Source organism: Hyperolius riggenbachi, chromosome 2 (assembly GCF_040937935.1).
Source record: "Hyperolius riggenbachi isolate aHypRig1 chromosome 2, aHypRig1.pri, whole genome shotgun sequence".
Taxonomy (NCBI): Eukaryota; Metazoa; Chordata; class Amphibia; order Anura; family Hyperoliidae; genus Hyperolius; species Hyperolius riggenbachi.
In genome coordinates this window covers 200,187,299-200,210,375 of record NC_090647.1, presented here as the reverse complement: position 1 = coordinate 200,210,375, position 23,077 = coordinate 200,187,299, and the positions used below count along the sequence as shown (strand labels likewise).

The 23,077-nt window shown below is 42.0% G+C and overlaps 1 protein-coding gene across 1 annotated transcript in view; it reads left to right on the top strand.

Moving 5' to 3' along the window:
* The window catches only part of PCCA (propionyl-CoA carboxylase subunit alpha), a 647,351-nt gene that overhangs the window by 585,318 nt on the left and 38,956 nt on the right, over positions 1-23,077 (top strand). Inside the window, exon 22 of the mRNA XM_068267993.1 lies at positions 20,832-20,972. Coding sequence (XP_068124094.1) covers positions 20,832-20,972 — 141 coding nt within the window. The remainder of the gene's footprint in view (positions 1-20,831; positions 20,973-23,077) is intronic.

Genomic DNA, 23,077 nt, shown 5'->3' with positions numbered 1-23,077 from the left:
TATACAACCAAGATTGTATGGTGTGTGTTGAGCTTTAGTGACTTAACTCTTGATTTTAGCTCTCCTCTTTTAACTTAATTAATTGCATAAGTCTCCTTAAATAACTTAAATCATGATTTAGCTCTACTTATCAATTTATGAATTATCTCTCCTTATTTGTTTATTTCCTGCATTAGCACTCCTTAGTTAATGTGAAAAATAAGTAACCATTGTGAACCAACCCCCTTGTTTCTCATTTTTGTGGGAGTTTGCTGGCTTCCCTTTTTCTCAAGGTTCAGAATCAATTCACTGCCACGAGAAACGTTTTATGTTTAATGTACTTCCTAATTATGCATACAAATGAACGATATGTGTAAATTGTGCATAATTTATTAATTCAGTATTACCAGATGCAGTGGCGTCCCTACCATAGTGCGCAGGGGGGCGGGGCGCACCGGGTGTCAGACACCCAGGGGGGTGTCACCACGACCCCCCCACAGCAGCACAGCAGGAGGGAGAAGCAGGGCTAGAAGGAGGGGCAGTGGGGGCAGCGGTGGGGAGGGGGGAAATATCCCCCCCCCCTCCCTCACCTGGGACCCCTCCTTCTGCCTCTCTCCCCCTCCAGAATAGCGGCGACAAAAGCGGGGCGGCCGGAGGCGTATGAACAATTACTCACCTGATTTCCGCGTTCCAAGCGTGGAGCGCAGCGTCGTGACGTCACAGGTCTCCGTCTTCAATGCCGCCCACTGTGCTTCCTGATTAGTGGAAGCACAGTGGGCGGCATTGGAGGCGGAGACCTGTAACGTCATGACGCTGGGAACGCGGAGATTGGGTGAGTAATTGTCTACATGCCTCCGGCCGCCCCGCACTTGTCGCAGCTATTCTGGAGGGGGAGAGAGAGGCAGAAGGAGGGGTCCCAGGTGAGGGAGGGGGGGGATATTTCCCCCCTCCCCACCGCTGCCCCCACTGCCCCTTCTTCTAGCGCTGCTTCCCCCCCTCCTGGGCATCTTTACTGGGGGGAACTGTACTAGCTATACTGGGGGCAGCTATACTGGGGGCAACTAAACTAGCTATACTGGGGGCAACTACCAGCTATACTGGGGGCAACTATACTGGGGGCAGCTATACTGGGGGCAGCTATACTGGGGGCAACTATACTGGGGGCAACTATACTGGGGGCAACTAAACTAGCTATACTGGGGGGCAACTAAACTAGCTATACTGGGGGGCAACTATACTAGCTATACTGGGGACAACTAAACTAGCTATACTAGGGGCAACTAAACCAGCTATACTGGGGGCAACTATACCAGCTATACTGGGGGCAACTATACTAGCTATACTGGGGGCAACTATACTAGCTATACTGGGGGCAACTAAACTAGCTATACTGGGGCAACTAAACTAGCTATACTGGGGGCAACTATACCAGCTATACTGGGGGCAGCTATACTGGGGGCAACTAAACTAGCTATACTGGGGGCAACTAAACCAGCTATACTGGGGGCAACTATACCAGCTATACTGGGGGCAACTATACCAGCTATACTGGGGGCAACTATACTAGCTATACTGGGGGAAACTATACTAGCTATACTGGGGACAACTAAACTAGCTATACTGGGGGCAACTATACCAGCTATACTGGGGGCAACTATACCAGCTATACTGGGGGCAACTATACTAGGGGCAGCTATACTGAGGGCAACTAAACTAGCTATACTGGGGGCAGCTATACTGGGGGCAGGTATACTAGCTATACTGAGGGCAGCTATACTGGGGGCAACTAAACTAGCTATACTGGGGGCAACTAAACTAGCTATACTGGGGGCAACTAAACTAGCTATACTGGGGAAACTAAACTAGCTATACTGGGGCAACTAAACCAGCTATACTGGGGCAACTAAACCAGCTATACTGGGGGCAACTATACTGGGGGCAACTAAACTAGCTATACTGGAGGCAACTATACTAACTTCATTGGGGGCAACTAGTTTCACTGGGGGCAACTATACTAGCTTCACTGGGGGCAGCTATACTGGGGGAAACTACTAGCTATACTGGGGCAACTATACTAGCTAATACTTTAAATTACAGTTAGCTCCGCCCTCATCCGGTCATGACCACGCCCATTTTTGCCACAGGTTGTGGCCACGCCCATTTTTTTTTGGGGGGGGGGGTCTTTTAATACCCAGCACCGGGTGCCAAATGCCCTAGGTACGCCACTGACCAGATGATCAATGACAGCTCTTTTCTGCCTATATGCCTGTTTAGGGATGAGGGAGATCAGTTTTTCAGCAAAATTGTCCTGGCATGTATTGGGAGCACAGCTGCATCCGAGAAGGTTTACTTATATGGCCACCTCTGGCTACTGCGCTGCATGTTTCTCTCCATGTTCCTTACACTTCTGCCTCTATGGCAGAACTTCTGGCTGTGAAGGCAGAAGCACCAGGAGGATAGAGTGCAGTGTGCAGAGCAGCGGCAAGAGGTGGAGATATAGGTAAGTTGCTCTGTGCTGCACCCTGTGCCACACAATATCCCGTACCATAGCCAAGTTCCCACCGCTACTACCCAACCATTGGCGACCACTGTAGCCAAACCCCTGGCACCTGTAGGCACCACAGCCACAATCCTCTCTGCTGCTAATCCACCAATACCCCCCAAACCTCCCTCCACTGGTAGTCGAAGCTTAGATATACATTGACCAAACTCTAGCCCCCAAATTACCCAGTCTGTGCTGCCATAGCCACAAACTACCACTCTGGCTTTGCACCCAATTGAACTGATGCATCCCTGAGACCCCATATACACATTTGCCAAAAGAGTGTAAAAGTCAGTAAAACACAAATTGTGATAGTATTTTGTTATCCATACCTCCCTAAAAGTATACAGAGTTCATCTCATTGATCATCAACTTGATTGGAATCTGACTTCTATTGTTTGCAGCCCTTGCACTCTGGCTTCTGCTCTATTGGTTGCAGCCTTGTCAGCTTGCTTACAAATACTGTAAAGTAGCTGTCCGTCCTCTTCTGAATCTTTTCTCACCAAACTTCCTGTTACCTACCTTAGGCATTTGGGTTTGCAGATGACCCAACAGGAAATTCAAATTAGCCCCCTTGTGGTGCACATAGTAGAGTTTTGATATATTGCACCAGGGTCATCCGGAAAGTTTTAATTTCATCAATTAAGGAAACATTTATTTTATTTTAGACTGTGTCTTCTGATCATTTCTCCACATATCAAATCCAAATAAGTTTTACACGTATATCAGCTGAAAAAAAAGGAAGGTGGTCTGTATAGGACACCTAAAAGATGAGGTGAGAAACTCAATGGTAGATGACCTAAATAGGGCAGAGCTTACTGAATGTTTACTTTGCTTCTGTCTACACAAGTGAGACATCTTTGTGGCATTTTACAGATATGGAAGGATCCTAGTCTTCTGATTTAAATATTAAATACTTAGCGGACCAATGTTAATTAGGCATTGTATCTGTTTTACTATCTGTTCATAAATGTAGAAAGAGGGTGAGGTACTTCTCCATATTCTTATTGGTCAGTCAGCTCACACAATGATTCACACATCATATCAACCTTTTAGGTGGCCAGCACCCAGAGAAAAATATTCCTGCGCATTTTCAGTCTGTTGCAATTTGTACTGCTGCTTTAGAGATAAGTTGCTTTGTGTGAACAATGTGTGCTACATGCCAGTACTTAAAATGGACGTAAAATCTTAATTCAAGTATATTGTAAAATTGATAATTTTATACTTAAAGGACAACTGTAACAAAAGGGATGTGGTGGCTGCCATAATGATTTCCTTTTAAGCAATAGTTGCCTGGCTATTCTGCTGATCCTCTGCCTCTAATACTTTTAGCCATAGATCCTGAACAAGCATATTTAGATCAGGTGTTTCTGACATTATTGTCAGATCTGACAAGATTAGCTGCATGCTTGTTTCTGGTGTGATTCACACACTACTGTAGCCAAATAGATGACCAAGCAACTAATCTAAAAGGAACTAAATATGTCAGCCTCCATATTCTTCTCACTTCAGTTGTCCTTTAAAATATAGTTCCCCAACCCTGTCCTCAAGGCCCACCAACAGTACATGTTTTGCAGGAAACCACACACATACACAGGTGGGGTAATTAGCGTCTCAGCAGAGCTGTGTGGATTTCCACAAAACATGCACTGTTGGTGGGCCTTGAGGACATGGTTGGGGAACACTGCTTTAAAAGACATGTGAAGTGAGAGGGATATGGAGACCGCCATGTTTTCTTTTAAACAATACCAGTTATATAACTAGGAACTGCAGTGCTGGTGTGACCTCAATCTTTAACTGTATAACCCACAGGGAATGCTCCAGCAGATGCGCCCATTTGTATCCCCTTCTCTTTAGTTACCACAGATCATTCAGGGTCTTTAAGCCAGGACCCAGTTGGTAATAGAGCTTCCCACTAGGATATGGTACTACAGTTTGAATTTGATTGCATCAGTGTTGTCTGAATCACCAGTCTGAAACAAGCATGCAGCAAATACAGTCAAACATGTCACGTGACCTGCTGTCGCTAGACCAAGCGGGCAGATTTATTGTTCTAGTCGCCCTCAACTACGACATAAAACATATTATAGTCGGTACCTACATACACCCACTGGCCGAAGTCTCTCTGATGGACACAATTCTGTGCAAGGTCACTCCTCACTACCCAGCTAAGCTTCTGATGTGTGGATACTCTATTATGTGCACTAATCCTGAGGTAGACAGACTTAATTCCCATGCTAGAGATGAGGAAGAGATGTGGGCATGGTCGGAGGCCCACCTTCTGACATATGTTTGGTGGTGGAAGAACCCTTAGTTGAGGTAATACACCTGTCACTCAGCCTCCCATCGCTTCTTATCTCGTATTGATCTAATACTTGCAAACCAAGAGGTGCTCCCTCAAGAGGCTTAGATAGTACTGAAGGAAGTCTCTGATCACACCCTGTTCCTTTTGAAATTGAACTCAGGCAGATGTAGAGGAGATGTTATTAAGAGGGTGTCCCAGTTGTGGATAGAGGATTCTGGTGTCAGTGTTAGGGTAGACGTAGACACAAAGGACTACTGGGAACGTAATCTAGACACAGCACATATCTGCAGTGCTTGGGATGCTCAAAAGGTGGTGGTCTGGGGATCCTATGCCTCTGCTGTTGCTGTCTCCAAAAGGAAATCTGCCCGTACTCTGGTATCTACTGAGAATGAAGCTAAAGAGCAGGAAAATCAGTTTGTGTGCTCTAAGTCCTCGTCGGACTATGATAATTGGCAGAGCAGTCTGAGGAAACTCGGCATGTGCAGAGGGCGGGCTACAAACGTTTCTCTCCTGCACTAGACCCAAATAATCTTTGTGCATGATAAGGCATGGAAGCTTTTGGCTTTGCTGACTAAGGAGCAAAATGGGGTTACGTGCATTCTGAAGATCGTAAATGGCTGTGGCAACATCTACACAGACCCCACGGAAATAAACCATGAATTTGCTGAATTCAACAAAGTCCTGTATACATCTCAGACGAGGTCATCTAGGGAAGATATACTGTCTTCTCAGGACATCCCCTTTCCACAATTTTCTAAAATCCAGAGACAACAACTAGACAGTGTTATTAGTCATGAGGAGGTACTAGATGCTATTGCAGTCACGTAATATTCTGGCCCCGGATGGCCTCCCTTTAGAGTTCTATGTCCACAACTATTTCCTGTTGGTTTCCTATTTGGGGAGTGCCTTGGCTCAAACATGTGAGTCCCTGAAAGTTTGGAGTTCATGGTCAGAGACTCTTATTGTACTCCTATTGAAACCTGGGAAAAACCTCTTATCAACATTGATGCCAAGATGTGCACCAAAATCCTAAAGTTAAAGAGAAATCGAGAGCCCAATATGGTGTAGTATGTCAAAATTGATTGGATAAATGAAACAGTGAGATGGTAATACTCACAAACACGGGTTACCACCTAGGTAACCACTCATTAGGCAGGTGAGGAGATTAGACCTGTCCTCACTCAGGATTAAGAAGTCGCTCTCTGTAGATAGGAAGAAAGGGGGTAGATCACCCCTCCACCTGGGGTGGACTCAAATATATTGGTAGGTGAACAGAGGCGCCAGAAGGATAAAAGTACATACAATTTTTAAAAAATTGCTGGGAGGAAGTGGTGGACTCGCCTCCGTTAAAGCAGACACCAAGGACTGTAAATATATAGATATACACATTTATTAAAAATACCCCAAAGATGCAACGCATTTCGCGGGCACAGCCCACTTCTTCAGGCAATAAGCAGGGGATAAACAACAGCAATTCAGTTATAGCAAGCAGAGCACCTCTGTGAAGAAGTGGGCTGTGCCCGCGAAACGCGTTGCATCTTTGGGGTATTTTCAATAAATGTGTATATCTATATATTTACAGTCCTTGGTGTCTGCTTTAACGGAGGCGAGTCCACCACTTCCTCCCAGCAATTTTTTAAAAATTTTATGTACTTTTATCCTTCTGGCGCCTCTGTTCACCTACCAAAATCCTAGCAAACCTGGTTAAGGTGATTGAGGCCATTACCTTTCAGGTCAGAGCGGATTAATTCCCGGTAAGGGCAAAGACATAAACATCAGACATTGTACATGCACCTCGTGGCCTCCTAGGAGGACCCGGTCAGCAAAGCCAGTCATTAGATGCAGAGAACTCTTTTGATTTGGTTGAGTGGGAGTATTGTACTCACTTTATCCAAATGGTACAACTTCTTTATGGTTCACCTATGGCTTGGGTTAGATTCAACATGGACATTTCCCCTCTTTTCCCTTTGTCCCAGGGCACTAGACAGGGATGTCCCTTATCACACCTATTGTTTGTTGTGGCTTTGGAACGTATGCTCATCTTGTCAGAAAATCTCATATTAATGCAGAGAAATTATCTCCATCTCGCTTTAAGCTGATTATATCCTATACAATAAAACTGAAGTGTCGCTGCGTCCAGCAGTTTGCAGCATCCCTGTGTCCGAGGTTTTTTGTTACTGCGCACATAACGGACAGCTGGGACCAGGGAGCTGGGAGGACGAGCGAAACGGGCGGGTGCGGGCGAGCGAGGTGGGCGCGGGGTGCGCGCACATGGGCACTGGCGGCTGCCACCGCCGGAAAAAGACCTAGAGCCCGTTTTTAAGCGGGCTTTGGTTTACTAGTATGTTTTAAAATGTTTTGCAGATTATTTGGGTGAATTTCAAGATTTTATGGTTATAAGCAGAGTTATTCTTTAATCAGAGTTAGATTGTTGGTTAGAGTAATCCTTAGTATAATTTTCTTCAGTAAGCTGTTTGTTCCCTGTACAAAGTATGTTTATGTTAAGATAGCGCTGGAGAAATGTTCTGACTTTACACAGTTCTGGCTGTAATGCCAGCTAAAGCAAGGCTTGCCCATCAGAGACATGCACCGCAGAAGCTAAGCCTGCTCTACGGTGATATACTAATCATGTATAGAGATCACGTATAGTGATCTTAGAGTTATTAATTAATGAGTTGATCAATAATAGACCTATACATTAAGGTAAATAAGTTTGCTTTCTATATAATTTAGCATGTACAGTATTAAAACGGATGGCTGTTATGAATACAAAACCAAAACAATAAGCCATGTGATCAAGACAGTACAACCTGTGACCACAGGGGGCGTTCAGAAATCCCTGTTAATGATGTACCAGAGAACATCCCATATTTTTAGAACATAAGATAAGCTTGAACATACGCATATATCTTGGCGTCCATCAGATCCAGAAAGATGTCATAAGGACATCACTTAGATCATAAGATCTAATTAAAATGTTACTGATGTAATTTTGATTAGAAAAAATGTAGAGTGCTTACGTTAATAAGCCAAGTAGCGTCATATATGTGCGCACCTGCTCAGATAACCTGATAGTTTGAAATGACACAAAATGTCAGAATGTACCAGTTAAAAATAAGTTTGAATTTTGTGCATCACTGTAAAATCCCCTAACAGATGCCATCTTAGAAACTTTACAATAAAAAGCCCTGGCAGGCTGGTATATTTTATCATTGAGCCTGAAACTCTACTGAGATCAACTGAGGCCTAGAGACTCTACCTTGCACTGTGATTCTAGAACACAAGAGAGGTAATATGCATTATTCTTGGTGAATTTATTGACAATACCTTATATAGACTTTTTTTGGATAACTTTTTATGCTATACTTCATAAACAATCAGTAAGCATTACTATTTAAATTCAATTGCAAGCTTCGGGACAACTACCTACCTTTTCTTGATGAAGATATATCTACTAAAAGTTCTTTATACAAGAATAGAACTCTATATACCATTTTTAAGGCTAAAGATATATTTGTGTGTACATAAATACACTTTACAATCTCGAGATAACAATTATCGATGGAGGATAAAATCTACAGCAGAAGAGTTGCTATATTGATATGAACTTGTTTCACTAAAGGAACTTTGAACATATATATTGGTTGATTGACAACAACTGGAAAGATGTATATTCCTGTATATATGCTTTATCTATATATTTCTTTTACATATCAATATAATTTTAGAAAATTCAACAAATGAGTGTTTCGTATTTATTCCAGAGGTAAACCTGTTAACCTATAAACATTGTTTATAGTGAGCTACGTGCCCACTGCTTTTAAATCTTGATTATGAGACTTTTAGGCTTGCCCTTTAAGTAGTTGATAATCATTTAAGGCAGATATCGATAAGATATTTGACAATCTGGGTCCAGCTGTCCAGTGAAATTTTGGTCCTAGGGATAGGTCAGCTGGAGGACAAGTTGACCCTCTATAACGTCGATACCCTTCTATTCCTCAGTGCTTCCCTTGTTGTTGTCCTGAGACTGATAAATGATGTTGGTGTTGTCTCAGGTCTTAAAATAAATTGGGATAAATCCTCGGTGCTACCTCTAGACCCAATTCTGGACACAGACTGCCCTGTTATTCCATTACAGTGGGTGCAGCAAATTGGATATTTGGACTCACCCTGGATCATAGTCAGTTCATCACCCTAATTTCCTCCAAATCCTTAAACAATTTGAGACCAAGTGTAAGGTGTGGGCCTCTCTCCCCATGTCCCTCATTGACAGGTCCAATTTTGTTCAAATTATTTTTACACCAAAATTCAATTACATCTTTCGAATTCACCTTGTTGGATCCCCAAACTTTACTTTAGACATATAGATAAAATGATCTCCTTTTATCTGGGCAAATAAGTTACCATGAATTTTGTTGGAAACACTACAGCTCAGGGTGCACCATGGAGGATTGATGCTGCCTAATTTTTACTTCTATTTTTTGACTGCCATGTGGGTCACTGTGCAGTGGTAGTTCAGGCTGTCCCCACAGAATCCAGGGGTCACATTGAAGGCAGCAGTACTAGGCTCCTACGAGGCCCTTACCTGCCAGAGGCTCCAATGTGCGTACCCTGTTATAGTTCCTATGACTGCCACATTAAAGGCTTTGTCAGCTGCCACCAAACTGTTCAAGCAGCCGGGCTCAGTCTCCCTATACACTCTTATGTGGTCATCCTCACCTTGAGCACTTCTTATATGTTCCTGATCCTTTGATATGGGCTGGCTACGGAATCAAGAACGTGCAGCATATAGCTCCACTGCTATACTGCAATTTAATATGCTAAAAACTAATTTTGGGTCAGCAAACATGTTTTTTTACTTTCCGCAGCTCCAGCATGCATTGCAGGCGCAGTTTCAGAGTGCTTCTGTGCCTGTAAGCTCAGATGACTTAGAAGCGCTGTACATTCTGGAAAAGGTAGACAAGCCCCTATCTGTGACACGAGTGTCTGTTGCTTGAAAGAAAAGTTGCACTCAGAGGTTCCTGACTTGGATTTTAAGGATGTTGAGACCTCTATTTCTGCACTCCGAACAGACTTGGTATCAGCCAAGAACCTGTTAATCTCACTGAAGAGCTTACACTGTACTTATTATACACCGCTCCACCTTCATAAAAATAAATCCCTTGCTCTTGCTGTGCCAGATCTGCACCTTGTAGATTTACACATGTTCTGAACATGTCCAGGTCTGGTCACAATTTGGCAGGAGGTAGATGAGTCCATCCAACTGGTTATTGACATTCCAGTCCCCTTGTCTCCCAGAGTTGTGTTTTTTGAATCTACTAAAATCTATTACATTGTAGGGCATTCCTGGTTGGGATTTTATCAAAATATGGATTGAGCATTGATCAGGAATGCCTATCCTTTTTGTGTTCAATGCCACTGAGAGCGAAGGGGGACTGTGGGTGGGTCATACACAATCAATGGCTGCCTGACTTTGTACTATGGGAAAGAACTTTCCCCACTCGGCCTATAAACCTTTAGATTTGTAGTCCATTATATAATCAAGACAATAAACAAGACACAAAACCTTTATATTGCACTTTTCTACTGGCAGACTCAGAGCACCAGAGCTGCAGCCACTACCGCATGCTCAGTAGGAAGTAGCAGTGTTAGGGAGTCTGGCCCAAGGTCTCTTTACTGAATAGGTGCTGGCTTACTGAACAGGAAGAGCGGGGATTCAACCCTGGTTTCCTGTGTCAAACAATCAATATGTACCCATCTATTGAGTGTTTACCTGGTTTGCCTTGCACCCAAAACACTATTGAGCAGGAGTCAATTAAAAATGGTATACAATTCAGTATAAAATAAATATAAAATCAACCTACCTTCAAGGAGACTAATCTGAAGTATTCTGCAAACAAACATTATTCAGCACAGGGACTATGCGTTTCACAGCTTACAGCCGCTTCATCAGGTCCAATAATGTGCCAAGAAACAGTAGTAGTGGAGCCTGGGTTGCCTTTTACTTTATTTTTACTGAGTAAAAGGCACAGTGCTACTACTACTACTACTACTACTACTACTGTTTTTTTTGGCATGTTATTAATACTTGAGACTAGTCTCCTTGAATTTTATATTATTTTGGGTGCCTCCTACTTCACCGTGTTTTGGGTGCAAGGTAAACCAGGTAAACACTCGATAGGATACATATTGATTGATTATGTGACTGACCACAAATCTACAAGTACACGGCTATTTTAAAGATAAAACTTAAGACAGTACGACAGAGTAATACAAAGAAAACTGCTCAAATACAATTAAGCCTATGCATTTGCTGTCATTGATTAATGCCCAGAACTGGTGCTGATTTCAAGGCAGTGCACTTAATGTACATTAATTCTAGACCTACTACCTCTCCTTGGAGGTCTGGAGTTTCAGAAGACACTTAGATTTCCTTAGTGTATTTGTTTATTTATATACAGCAGCACCTTATTGCTAGTGAAATCAGAAGCAGCACTAAGATAAAACAGCTGCTTGATTGATCCCTCAGTACTGGTGCTGGCTGAGCATCCTGTTGTGCTCTATGGAGAGGGAAGGTGGGAAGATGCCCTAGCAGCACCACACTGCAGGAACTCTCTTTGAAGTTCCAGCAGATAACCAAAGCTGAGTGAAATCGCCGTCGGGAGACTTGAGCACAGGATACAGCTGATACACGGCTTACCCTGCTCATGCACAAGTCCCAGCGGCGTTAATTACTATTCCCCCACCAGGTTCACGTGGATGGTAGGTAATGATGTAATTCGGCTGCCAGCTATTGCTGGCGGACAAATTACAGTGTTTTGAAAGTAACTTTAGCTCTGTCTTCTGACGGCGCTGAAGTTACTCACTGTGTGCCGCTATAGCCGTAATTCCTGTTATGGTCTATGTTGGCGCCGGCTGCACCCAAATCTCCTGGACTGGATACGATGTGTTTGATCAAAGCTATCAGTCTAAGGCAGTAAATCACTAGAGAGGGAGGCCATTGAAGCACACTTCTACATACCAGGACTATGGTAAGTATTAGATTGTGAGCTGTTCTTAAACATAGACATGACTATATACTTTAAAGGGAAGGTTCAGGGAGGGTGGGTAAAAAATAAAAATCAATTTCCACTTACCTGGGGCTTCCTCCAGCCCGTGGCAGGCAGGAGGTGCCCTCGCCGCCGCTCCGCAGGCTCCCGGTGGCCGACCCGACCTGGCCAGGCCGGCTGCCAGGTCGGGCTCTTCTGCGCTCCAAGGCCCGGAACTTCTGCATCCCACGCCGGCTGGAGGAAGCCCCAGGTAAGTGGAAATTGATTTTTATTTTTTACTCACCCTCCCTGAACCTTCCCTTTAAAGTGCTATGGAAGATGTCAGCGCTATAGTAGTAAACAATAACGATACTTTGTATTCTGTTTTCTTCTGCTGAGTATACCTACTAGCTGTATTAGAACATATTATTCTTTTGTTTCATTGTGAGACATTTTGCTGCAGAGCATTTGGTACTAGGTTTTGCTAGAATCTACTCCCATGAAAGCTCCCAATGAAATACTCCAATAAAGCATGATCAGTGGACCTGCCTGCTGCAGGAAGATGCCTTGCCTGGCCAGAGGCCCTGCTTCAGTTGAAAGATACTGCAGGTTCTGCTTAGGATGTGACAAGTGCAGTTTTAGACCAGAAGATACTTTTAAAGTGCTCATGCAATCTTTTTTTAAGAATCAGAATGAATATGCTGTTTCTATGTTTCTTTCTAATAACTGCTGTTTCCTGCAACATACCAATTTTCTTCCAAAACTCCTCCAACAACATTTTTTTAACAGATATTAAAGATAATCTGTACTCTAAAATTCTTACAATAAAAAGCATACCATTCTATTCATTATGTTCTCCTGGGCCCCTCTTTGCTTTTTCTGCCACTCCCTGCTGCAATCCTGGCTTGTAATTGCCAGTTTTAGGCAGTGTTTACAAACAAAAAACATGGCTGCTAACCAGCATGTGATGGGCTGAGAGAAGCTCAGTCTGTGACTCATACAGAACCTGCAGGGGGCGTGGAGAGGGTGTGCATAACTTCTATCCTATCACAGCAGAGCAGCACATTCCTGCCTGAGCCGACAAAGCCAGCAAAGGAAAGAAGATTAGATTAGATAACAGAGATAATACAGCCACTGTGCAACTAGGAAAGGCTGCAGTAAGACAGACCACATTAGAACAGGTATAGGAACTTATAGGATAGAAGAAATAAGGCTGAAAAATGTGTTACAGAGTCTCTTTAAAGATAGGTGTCAGTGATTAAAAACTGTGGGCAGATCTCCAAACAGTAGCTGTTCTGTGTAAAATCACATCTCTAATAGGTTTGTATAGCCTCTGCATATACAGTAAACATAAAGATATCAATATAAATATTGTCAACCTATTTTTTCATTCTAAACCTAGTTAGCCATAGACATGTGATAGTGGGCCAGTCTAACTATTTTCATGTGAACTCTTACGTGCCTGAACACAGTGAGACATTACCAGGAGACCCTTTTTTGAGCAAAAAGGGTAAATACCATCAGTGTAAACCAAACCTTCTACAAGTTAAAAATACATAGCTGGGATACACAATTCTGTGTAAGTTGGGTTTAAAGAAGTAAATACGACAAGTCACAGTATAATTCTGGCTTTTAATATTCTACTTTGAGTGTGAGTAAAATACAGAAGTCCAAAAACAGGACATCCAGTAAAAATTCCAGCTCAGTAGTATATCTAGAATTGCACTGTCATAAAGTGTCCACAAAGGATACAAAAACAGCAAGTCAAATGTAAGACATTTGTCACTTTTTTGTAGTTCTCAGGCTGCTTCCTCAAAAGGCCATAAATACATAATGTGACACAATATTTTCATGCATATGAATTGAATATACCAATCCCACTAATCTGGATTAGTAAATAATAATAATGTTGACATTTGTATAGCGCTTTTCTCCTGTCTGACTCAAAGTGCTTAAAGGGATACTGTAGGGGGGTCGGGTGAAAATGAGTTGAACTTACCCGGGGCTTCTAATGGTCCCCCGCAGACATCCTGTGTTGGCGCTGCCATTCACCGATGCTCCGGCCCCGCCTCCAGTTCACTTCTGGAATTTCTGACTTTAAAGTCAGAAAACCACTGCGCCTGCTGATGTCACCAGGAGCGTACTGCGCAGACACAGACCATACTGGACCTGCGCTGTGCGCTCTTGATGACATCAGCGGGATCGAGGACACGGCAACGCAGGCACAGTGGTTTTCAGACTTTAAAGTCTGAAATTCCAGAAGTGAACCGGAGGCGGGGCCGGAGCATCGGTGAGTGGATGCGCGGGCACAGGCTGTCTGCGGGGGACCATTAGAAGCCCTGGGTAAGTTCAACTCATTTTCCCCCGACCCCCCCCTACAGTATCCCTTTAAAGTAAACCAGAGATCATTAACTACTTTCGGACCGAGCGAGTGCGAATCTACGTCGGGCAGGGGGCGCTGCGGTCCTGACAGGACGTAAACTCTACGTCCCATTGACCGCGCGCCCCTGCCCGTCTCCGCCGCTCGGTCCGCTCTGCCCCCGCCGCTCGTTGCTGCCCTGCCGCCTCTATGACGGCAGAGCACTGTGAGCCGAGCAGGAGCCGTTTTCATTGGCTCCTGGCCCTGTCATTCATGTAAGCCGCTCTCATTGGCTTACATGGAGTGACAGGGTCAGGAGCCAATGAAAGCGGCTCCTGACCGGCGCACAGCGCTCTGCCGTCATAGCGACGGCAGAGAGAGCAGCCTGCGGCGGGGACAGAGCGGCGTGTTCGTCGGGAGCGGCGGATCATTGCGGCGATTCGTCGGGAAGCGGCGATTTACGGGACCAGCACCCTCTGGTCCTTAAGGGGGCAGAGGGTGCTGGTCCAGAAAGGGTTAAATACAAAGAATCGATACTTAGCTGGGGATTCCTCCAGCCCCATAAACTCGTGTGAGTTCCTCGCCATCCTCCTGCGGTCTGCCATTCAGCCCCTAGTAATTGCTTCAGTCACGTCACTCTGGGTTTTCTGCGCATGCGTGGGAGGTTCGCGCATGCGCAGAAGACCCAGACTGGACCCGACTGAGCCAGTTACCGGGGCTGAATGCCCGTGAACGGCAGACCGCAGGAGGATGGCAAGGGACTCAGACGTGTTTAAGGGGGTGGAGGAAGCTCCGGGTAAGTATTGATTCTTTGTTTTTAATGATCTCTGGTACACTTTAAGCCACTAAGGGTGCACACAGTAGGCCAGCCTGGAGCATAGGGAGTCTGAAATAGGTACTGACTCCAGCTAGGATTCAAACCCCAATCTCTTATGTCAAAGGTGGTGTCTCTAACCAGTACATTATCCAGCCGCATTAGTAGAAGAACCCAGAATTAGCATGGGTTGCTACACTGTTCAACATGTGAGTCATTACTCACACAGGACCAAAACACTTAATAATCTTATAAGGGGTGGAAGCTAGCATTTGCTGCATACTAAGCCTCAAGTATCCCCATGGGAGTATTCATTCCAAACACTCAGGGCTTGGTGGAATTTTTAATAGATACAAGTTTGTATTTTATGCATTCTCAAACTAGAGTATCAAAAGCCAACGGTTATGATCATGTCTGCAGCATGTACTGCTGGCTGCAGTTTTACTGAAGACAAGCAGTTTTTGATGTCATTACATGCATTTGCTTGCATAGTTTGGGTTGCACTCAAACTAGTTGCTGATTCCATCTGTAGTGGCTCTGCAGTTCTGGCCAGCTCAGGATTGAATTATTACCATTCACTTGTGTGGGAATCTGCATGTCTGCTCCCATTGGATGACCTCAGTATAAAGATCTGCTTCCTGCAGGGCTCCTTGGGCTATCATAGTTTCAGATCAGTCTGTTACTCTGCTCTGGCCCACCTCGCTCCTAGATCTCGTGTGGACTGCACTGATTCCTGCAAAGGGGTCAGTGAGTCCTTCTAAGTCCTGTTCTGTTTATTCAGTATTTGTTACTTGATAGTCTTGCATCATATATCGGTTCATCGCCAATATATACGCATGCTAGCGTGTTTGTTATTTTCCTTGTATACGTGTTACGTTAATACATCAGTGTCGCTGATATATACGTACACGAACTGTTTATATCCTGTGCTCAGTCAGTCAGCTTTCAGCACGTTTTGGTAGGTTGCGCGTATTGTGATCACCCGTGCTTAGCTAGTCAGTCCTGTTCCTGTTGCCTTGCGTGGATTGCGCTCGCTTCTGCGTAGAAGTAGCGAATCCTTCCTAGTCCTGCTCCAGTTCTTAGTGTTCCTTGCTTATGTCATATATCGGTTTATCGCCGATATATACATATGTCAGTTAGTCGTTGTAGTTCATTGATAGCTGAAATCGTAATACGCTAGGAAATCTTACCTATTGTATATTTGTATGTACTACGTCTGCCTTCCTTGACTCTATTTCACCACTATTCTGTCCTGTCCTTGTGAGGCACGCCACCGCTGCAACCGCATTGGCTCCTTCATTCCAGTCTGTCTTGTTATGGACGCTTGCTGTCACTTAAACAGTGACTAGTTAAGCAAGCGTTCATTCTGTTACCTGTCCTGATCTTCTGAGGTCTGGTTTATGCACTCAGCGCTACCTTGCGCTGAGCCACTATAGTGTAAGGATTGTTTGTGGCTGTTCGGATCTACACCTGCTCTGTGCGCCACATCTCCTGTTGGAGTCAGTCCTCTCCTCCACTAAACTGGGGATATCCTGGTTCCTTGTGCTAGCGTGTGTACCTCCTTCACGTCAGGATATACACCGCGTGCTGACCGTGGAGAATATACCACCAAGTGTAACACCAACATTATACTGTACCTTGTAATATTTGCTTATGTAAACTCTATTTATGTAAAATTCTGTATTCCTGCAATGTATTTTAAAATGGCTGCTCCATGAGAGGGCACAAGACTATGGGTACTCAAAATCATGGCCAAATGTCACACTGTCCTCATAAAGGGAACCCGAGGTGAGAGGGATATGGAGGCTGCCATATTTATTTCCCTGTAAACAATGCCAGTTGCCTGGCAGCCCTGTTGATCTTCTAGCATAAGTAGAGTCAAAACCCTGGAACAAGCATATGGCTAATCCAGTAAAAGCTCAATCAGTTGAGTCCCACGTACCTGATCTGCTGCATGCTTGTTCAGGACTTATGGCTAAAGTATTAGAGACACAGGATCAGGAGGACTGTCAGGCAGCTAGTATTGTTTAAAAGGAAATAAATATGGCAGCCTCTATATCCCTCTCACTCGGGTTTCCTTTAATCTTGTAACCTGTTTGCAGCAGGAACATTTTGTGTTAGACAGTTTAGTGAAAGCACATATCTTGAATGCATCCTAACAAAGCTCCTAGTGGGCAGGTGCAACGCGTCGATGGGCAGGGCTACACCCCATTGTGAGTTCTGAGTGCTGGAACTGGCCGGCCAGCCGGACGGTGGAGCTCTACTGGATCCATATTGTGGCTGTTACCTGGCGTCAAGTTAATGCTGGGTTGAGTTACCTTGAGGAGGGAGGTGATGACCTCTCCCATGCTCCTTTGGGTCAAGAAATTGACAGACCAATGGCTGTAGGCTCCCCACGGTAAGTCACAAGCAGGGTTGAGCACGCAGTCTGAGAATGGACTCGTAAATTCCCAGGAAGTAATCGTTAAATATACGTGAGGACTACACTGCAGGTCTGCTGGGTAGTAAGACACTGGAAGTGGGCAGTTTAATGGTTCAACGAGTTGTTTACAAGCTGGGACTTTGTTTACCTGTGCTGTGCTGGCAAACAGCCGATCTCCATGTCGCATTGCATCCATCCCTATCTCCACACTCTGAAAGTCATCTGGAGTTTGGTTACCGGTACCAGAGTGAATGGGGTGAATGTGGGGTTGCTGTGTATGTTGATTGTGAGGAGCGCTCCACACTATTTTAAGTGTTTTTAGGGCATTGTGGTGATTGTCATTGTTGATACAATAAAGGTGGTTATAATTTTGTAGTCCTAGAACAGCAGCACAGTCATTGTTTTTTTAGTGGATTCCTGTATATATGGTTGGTGTATACAGTTTTAGGGTACAATATTGATGAGTGAGACAGATAGTGTTGCTATATTCTTTAGGGATATGGAGGCTGCCAAATGTATTACCTTGTAAACAATGCTAGTTGCCCGGCAGCCCTGTTGATCTTCTGGTATAAGTAGTGTCTGAGTCAAAACCCTGGAACAAGCATATGGCTAATCCAGTAAAAGCTCAGTCAGTTGAGTCAGAATACCTGATCTGCTGCATGCTTGTTCAGGGCTTATGGCTAAAGTATTAGAGACACAGGATCAGGCGGACTGCCAGGCAACTAGTAATGTTTAAAAGGAAATAAATATGGCAGCGTCCATATCCCTCTTACCTCGGGTGGCTTTTAATCTTGTAACCTGTTTGCAGCAGGAACATTTTGTGTTACAGGCAGTTTGTTTGGTGAAAGCACATATTTTGAATTTAGAACATTGCATATGTTGCCTGGTGCTCAAATCAGTGCTGCTCACAGCGCAGTGCAATTTAACAGATTGCAAAACAAGACCTACTGTAAGCGTGTTATGTGAAGGTTCAGTGTCAGAAAATCTGTGCATAAAAATCACGTATAACATATTTATGTATGACTTTTTTATTTTTTGGTTTCACTTAAAAGTAGTTGTAATTATAAAATCTTTGTAGTAAACATTTTAGTATCCATGGTTCTTTTTACGAGTTATCACCTAAAACCTTTTTATTTATTTGTGTTTGTTTGCTGGTGGATAACCTAAACAAATTTCTCATTTTGCTTTAAAACTTTCTAAAGCAATGTTTCTGGAATCAGACTTCATTATTTCACTATATGGCAGAGGAAGCATGTTGATTATCTTAGAAATAACCTTCCATTGCATTCTACTCCCTAAGCTGCAGAATTCTGAATGGTTACCACGGGTTACTACACAACATCACACTTTCCACAATATTACTGAATAAACACAATTTATGTGCACCCACTGTTACCACAAGATCTATCAATCCTGCATGTTCCCTTAATACAGGTCGACATAATACAGAACACAAAGATATTCTGCAATAGTTGTAGCATTGCAGACAGATTTGTTTGTCCATCTTATATATATGTATAGTGATGTAATTTAGCCTTGCTCTGTGCATATTATTTATAGTATGTTTATTGATTGTGTCACTTATGCACATTCTGCTCCAGCTGTGTTGTTTATATTTTAAAACCAGGAATTCAAATATTCAGCGAAATGTTTGCATAGCAAAGGTGTTTTTAGTATTTTTTTTTGTTTTGTTTTAAATTATGTAAACTGATGTAAAGGTATCCTGGTTTCTGTGCTTCTTGGGGGGGGGGGGGGGGGGATTCTAAATGCTTAATAATTCCAGACCAGAGAACCTAATGACTTCAAAGTGTTTTCCCCTGAAATTTTATTATTTTCATAGTATAAGCTGAATTCAGATGACATACACAGATCCCAAAACTGTGCAATTTTGTGTAATTATATTCCCCCCTATAGGTTTAATGAAAGACTTTTAAGTACAATTTATCTTTGATAAATAGTCCCTCTGCACAGAATGTTTATTAGATTGACAGGAAAATGCACTCTGCTTGCTTTTTCCCTACCACTTATGAGTCAGGCAAATTTTAATTGGAGCAAAAAGCTTTTATTTGCACTGTAATTTCACTTAAGGATCATATCCTTCAGAATCTGGCAGACACTTGTATTTCTTGATTGCAAAACACACACTCAAGAGAAAAAAAAATCACACTGAAGATGTTATTATTCAGATTGTCAGATTAATGAAATTGAACAAGCAACATGTTATCAAATCTTAACAGCCTTACTAGAAACAAGCTATTTTCCCTTATGAAAGGGACTCGCCAAATATATTAAAAAAAATCAAAAACACTTTTGCACAATTTATCTAATGAAAAGTAATACCAAGCTGGTATCACCATTCTGGAATGTGATAGGCACAATTTTCTTACTGATTGAGCGTGCTAACAAGCATTCTAACAATATAAGGTTTGCCACCTTGTATCTATAGTTTGCTGCATCTTGTGTACTGTAAGGTAGTATCAAGATGAATAATGCAGAAGTCCAGAATGAGTTCATGAAAATAGATTTAATATTGACTTAAAATAGAAAACAATTTCTTCACTTATTACCTTCAATAGAAAGGTTCAGGGTATACAGAACAGGACCTTCCCAAGACATGTCAGCTTTTCAAATACTATCACACCACCAAAAGAAGACCAGTGCTCCGCTCAGAATGCTTTTCCACTGTTATTTTCGTTATGCCAGATGATGTGCCAGCGAATGCGATTACACAAAGAGACCTACTGCCATCTACTGGCAGCCTACTAGAGACAGAAGTTTCCTTTTTCTTATAAGTGGTTGCACAAGATTCTCTTAGTGTGACAGAAGGACCAGCTGTGTTTCAGGTTGGTCAAAAAACTAAAACATTTATATATATATATATATATATATATATATATATATATATATATATATATATATATATATATATATATATATATTTGAAACTTTACATTCAAATGTAGCTCGTAACCTCCATATTCTTGTGAAAACACACACACGAGTTTTCACAAGAATTTGGTTGGTACATTTTTTTTTATGTGAGGATTTCATGTCAAGGTAAAACCATGAATGGTATAAGTCCTGACCTATCTTAAACTTAAAAAAAAAACACAGTTAACCAAAATACACTAAACAATCTCAGGTTACTGCACAATGCAATATTTGCAGTTATTCTTTTCAGTTGACTAGTTTTTATACAGTATCCCTACATGTTTGTTTATAGCAAAGAAAGTTCATAATAGATTAGAGCAGTAAATGTAATTCTGCAACAGGAAGGAATAAATAAATTAGTCTTGTTAATCTTACAATGCTCTTGAGACAACATACTTGGTTAGCTTATCGTGAAAATGAAATCTGATTACTTTGTTTTGTTATTTTTAAGTATAAACTGCAAGTGTTGACTAAGCATGCGGCTGAGTTGAGCAAATACATGCCAGAAAAGGTGGAAGAAGATACCAGTAGTATTTTGAGATCGCCAATGCCAGGAACAGTAGTTGCCGTGTCTGTCAAGCCTGGGGACATGGTAAGTGTTGGCAAAAAGTTCTAAATGTGATAATTCAATAATCACTATCTTGTTGATTTGCTCTTATTTCTTGTATAAAATACTTATGTTTATATGTTGCTCTTGTCCATAAATTATAGTTTAATAAATTAAGTTTTTAGGGGAAAAAAAAAAGAATTTGGAGCTACGTACTTTTAATATTGGCTTGTATTTGTTCCAGTGCCAGTACTAGAGAAATTGTCAACCAGACATGTTTTGTTTTCTACTGAAACACTGTATTCCCCATGCTAATATGTGGGGAATGTGTTGACCTATATGATTATTTTTCACAATATGTTAAAGGAATTATATATTTCTATTCTCCACATCTTCAGTCTGCCTTTTTTCATGGCTAACCTTTTAGAAACTCTTTAGAGCTATTTAAACATGTACTGCAGTTTTCATAATGTGGCATCATTTGAAACCTATATAGTTTGCTTATAACTTGTAAACAACATTCACTGGATTTGTACTTTATACCATGAATCCATAGCAACCAATCACATTCAAATGTATTGTAGTTGTTTTTTAATTTCTGGTTGCTAAGGTTACATAATGACCTCTGTTTGTCTTATTGAATTTGCCCCATATTTTCTTAAAGCATAAAATAAGTCTTCACTTGCAATATTATCTTGTTAGTGAAAAAAGAAAATGTTAAGCACTGGAAGGCTTTTTACAGCTTTTATTTTCTGAAGGAACAGTTTTCAGCCTAGCGGTTTTATATGCATATTAATATACCTTCACTTGCATTCCATTCTATTTCTTTGTGGCTTTTAAACAAAATCCATTGGACTTATAACCTAGTTATGTACTAATGGGCTTATTCAGTGAGGCAGTATCAAGAGCATTGAGGTGCCAAGTGCAGTAATCCATAACAACCATTCAAATGCATTGTACCTGTCAGTTGTGTAATTTCTGAGTGGTTACTAAGGTTACATACAAACATCTGTCTTCCTTATTGAATAAACCTCAATTTCTCTTGATGCTGTAAAAATGTAGTCTTCATTTCCAACATTATTGTAATGGCTTAGTAATGAACAAAGCAAATATTAACAAGTTCAAGGGCAGTATCAGCCTAGTTTTTACTTCAAATCTCCAATCAGGTTTCTGAGATATTTGGTGTTCTTCATAGAATCCACGTGATGCTAATTGGACATCTTTATTGATTAACACATTAGCTTCCTCCTTTAGTAAAGCTACTACTATCATGTACGAAAATCGTCCAGCATGTAGGATCATTCTTTTTTTTTTTTTTTTTAAGCATATAGTTGTATGGAAGAAGACTATCTACTAATCTTTTCAATGTCTTATACTGTTTTAAAATGACATAAAACGTGTTCTTGGTGTTTGATTAGACAATACTGAATGACTAGATGTTGAGGTACAGCATTCAAAATAAAAGAGTACAGCAGTGATGTAATACCTCTCTCCTGTGTGCAGAGACCAACATGTTTCAAAAGAATTAAGGAGTTAATAAGTATAAAAATACATGATATAAATCTAATGTAGATTTCATATCAGAAAACAGATTTATAATACGTTTAGGGTTGGGTGCGCAACAACTTTTATGGTAAAAAATAAAATATAAGTATGTTACATCAGGCAGAAAGGAGATGCAATGATTGCTACGTCATTCCAACCAATCAGGGGACGTATTCTTAGAGCCAATCACAGTGTATGGGTACCAAACTGTTGGTTGCTTTCTAATCCTCTGTGAAGCTATATAAATGCACACAACTTGTTCAATTAACTGTTTAAATTCTGAAAAAGTATTGTCTATTCTGGCCATTGTGCTAAGAAAAAATTCCATAGGGAAGGTCCGTCTATTGGTCAGATTGATTTAAAAGTGAATTGTCAGCCTTTCTGTGTCCAGGATAATTCACTGTTAAAAAGAAGCCAAATCTGTGGAGCATCCTAAACTCAGAAGATGCCCCTCGTGTTTATAAAAAAGAGACAATAAAGTGCTTCAGAGACTTTGCCTCTTGAGCAGAAAGCTCACATCTAGGGCAGCAAGAGAATGGTTATATAGTATTTCTCTGACTGAATTTGCTTTAATAGCCTGTCACAACTTAAGGATGTAAAGGAAG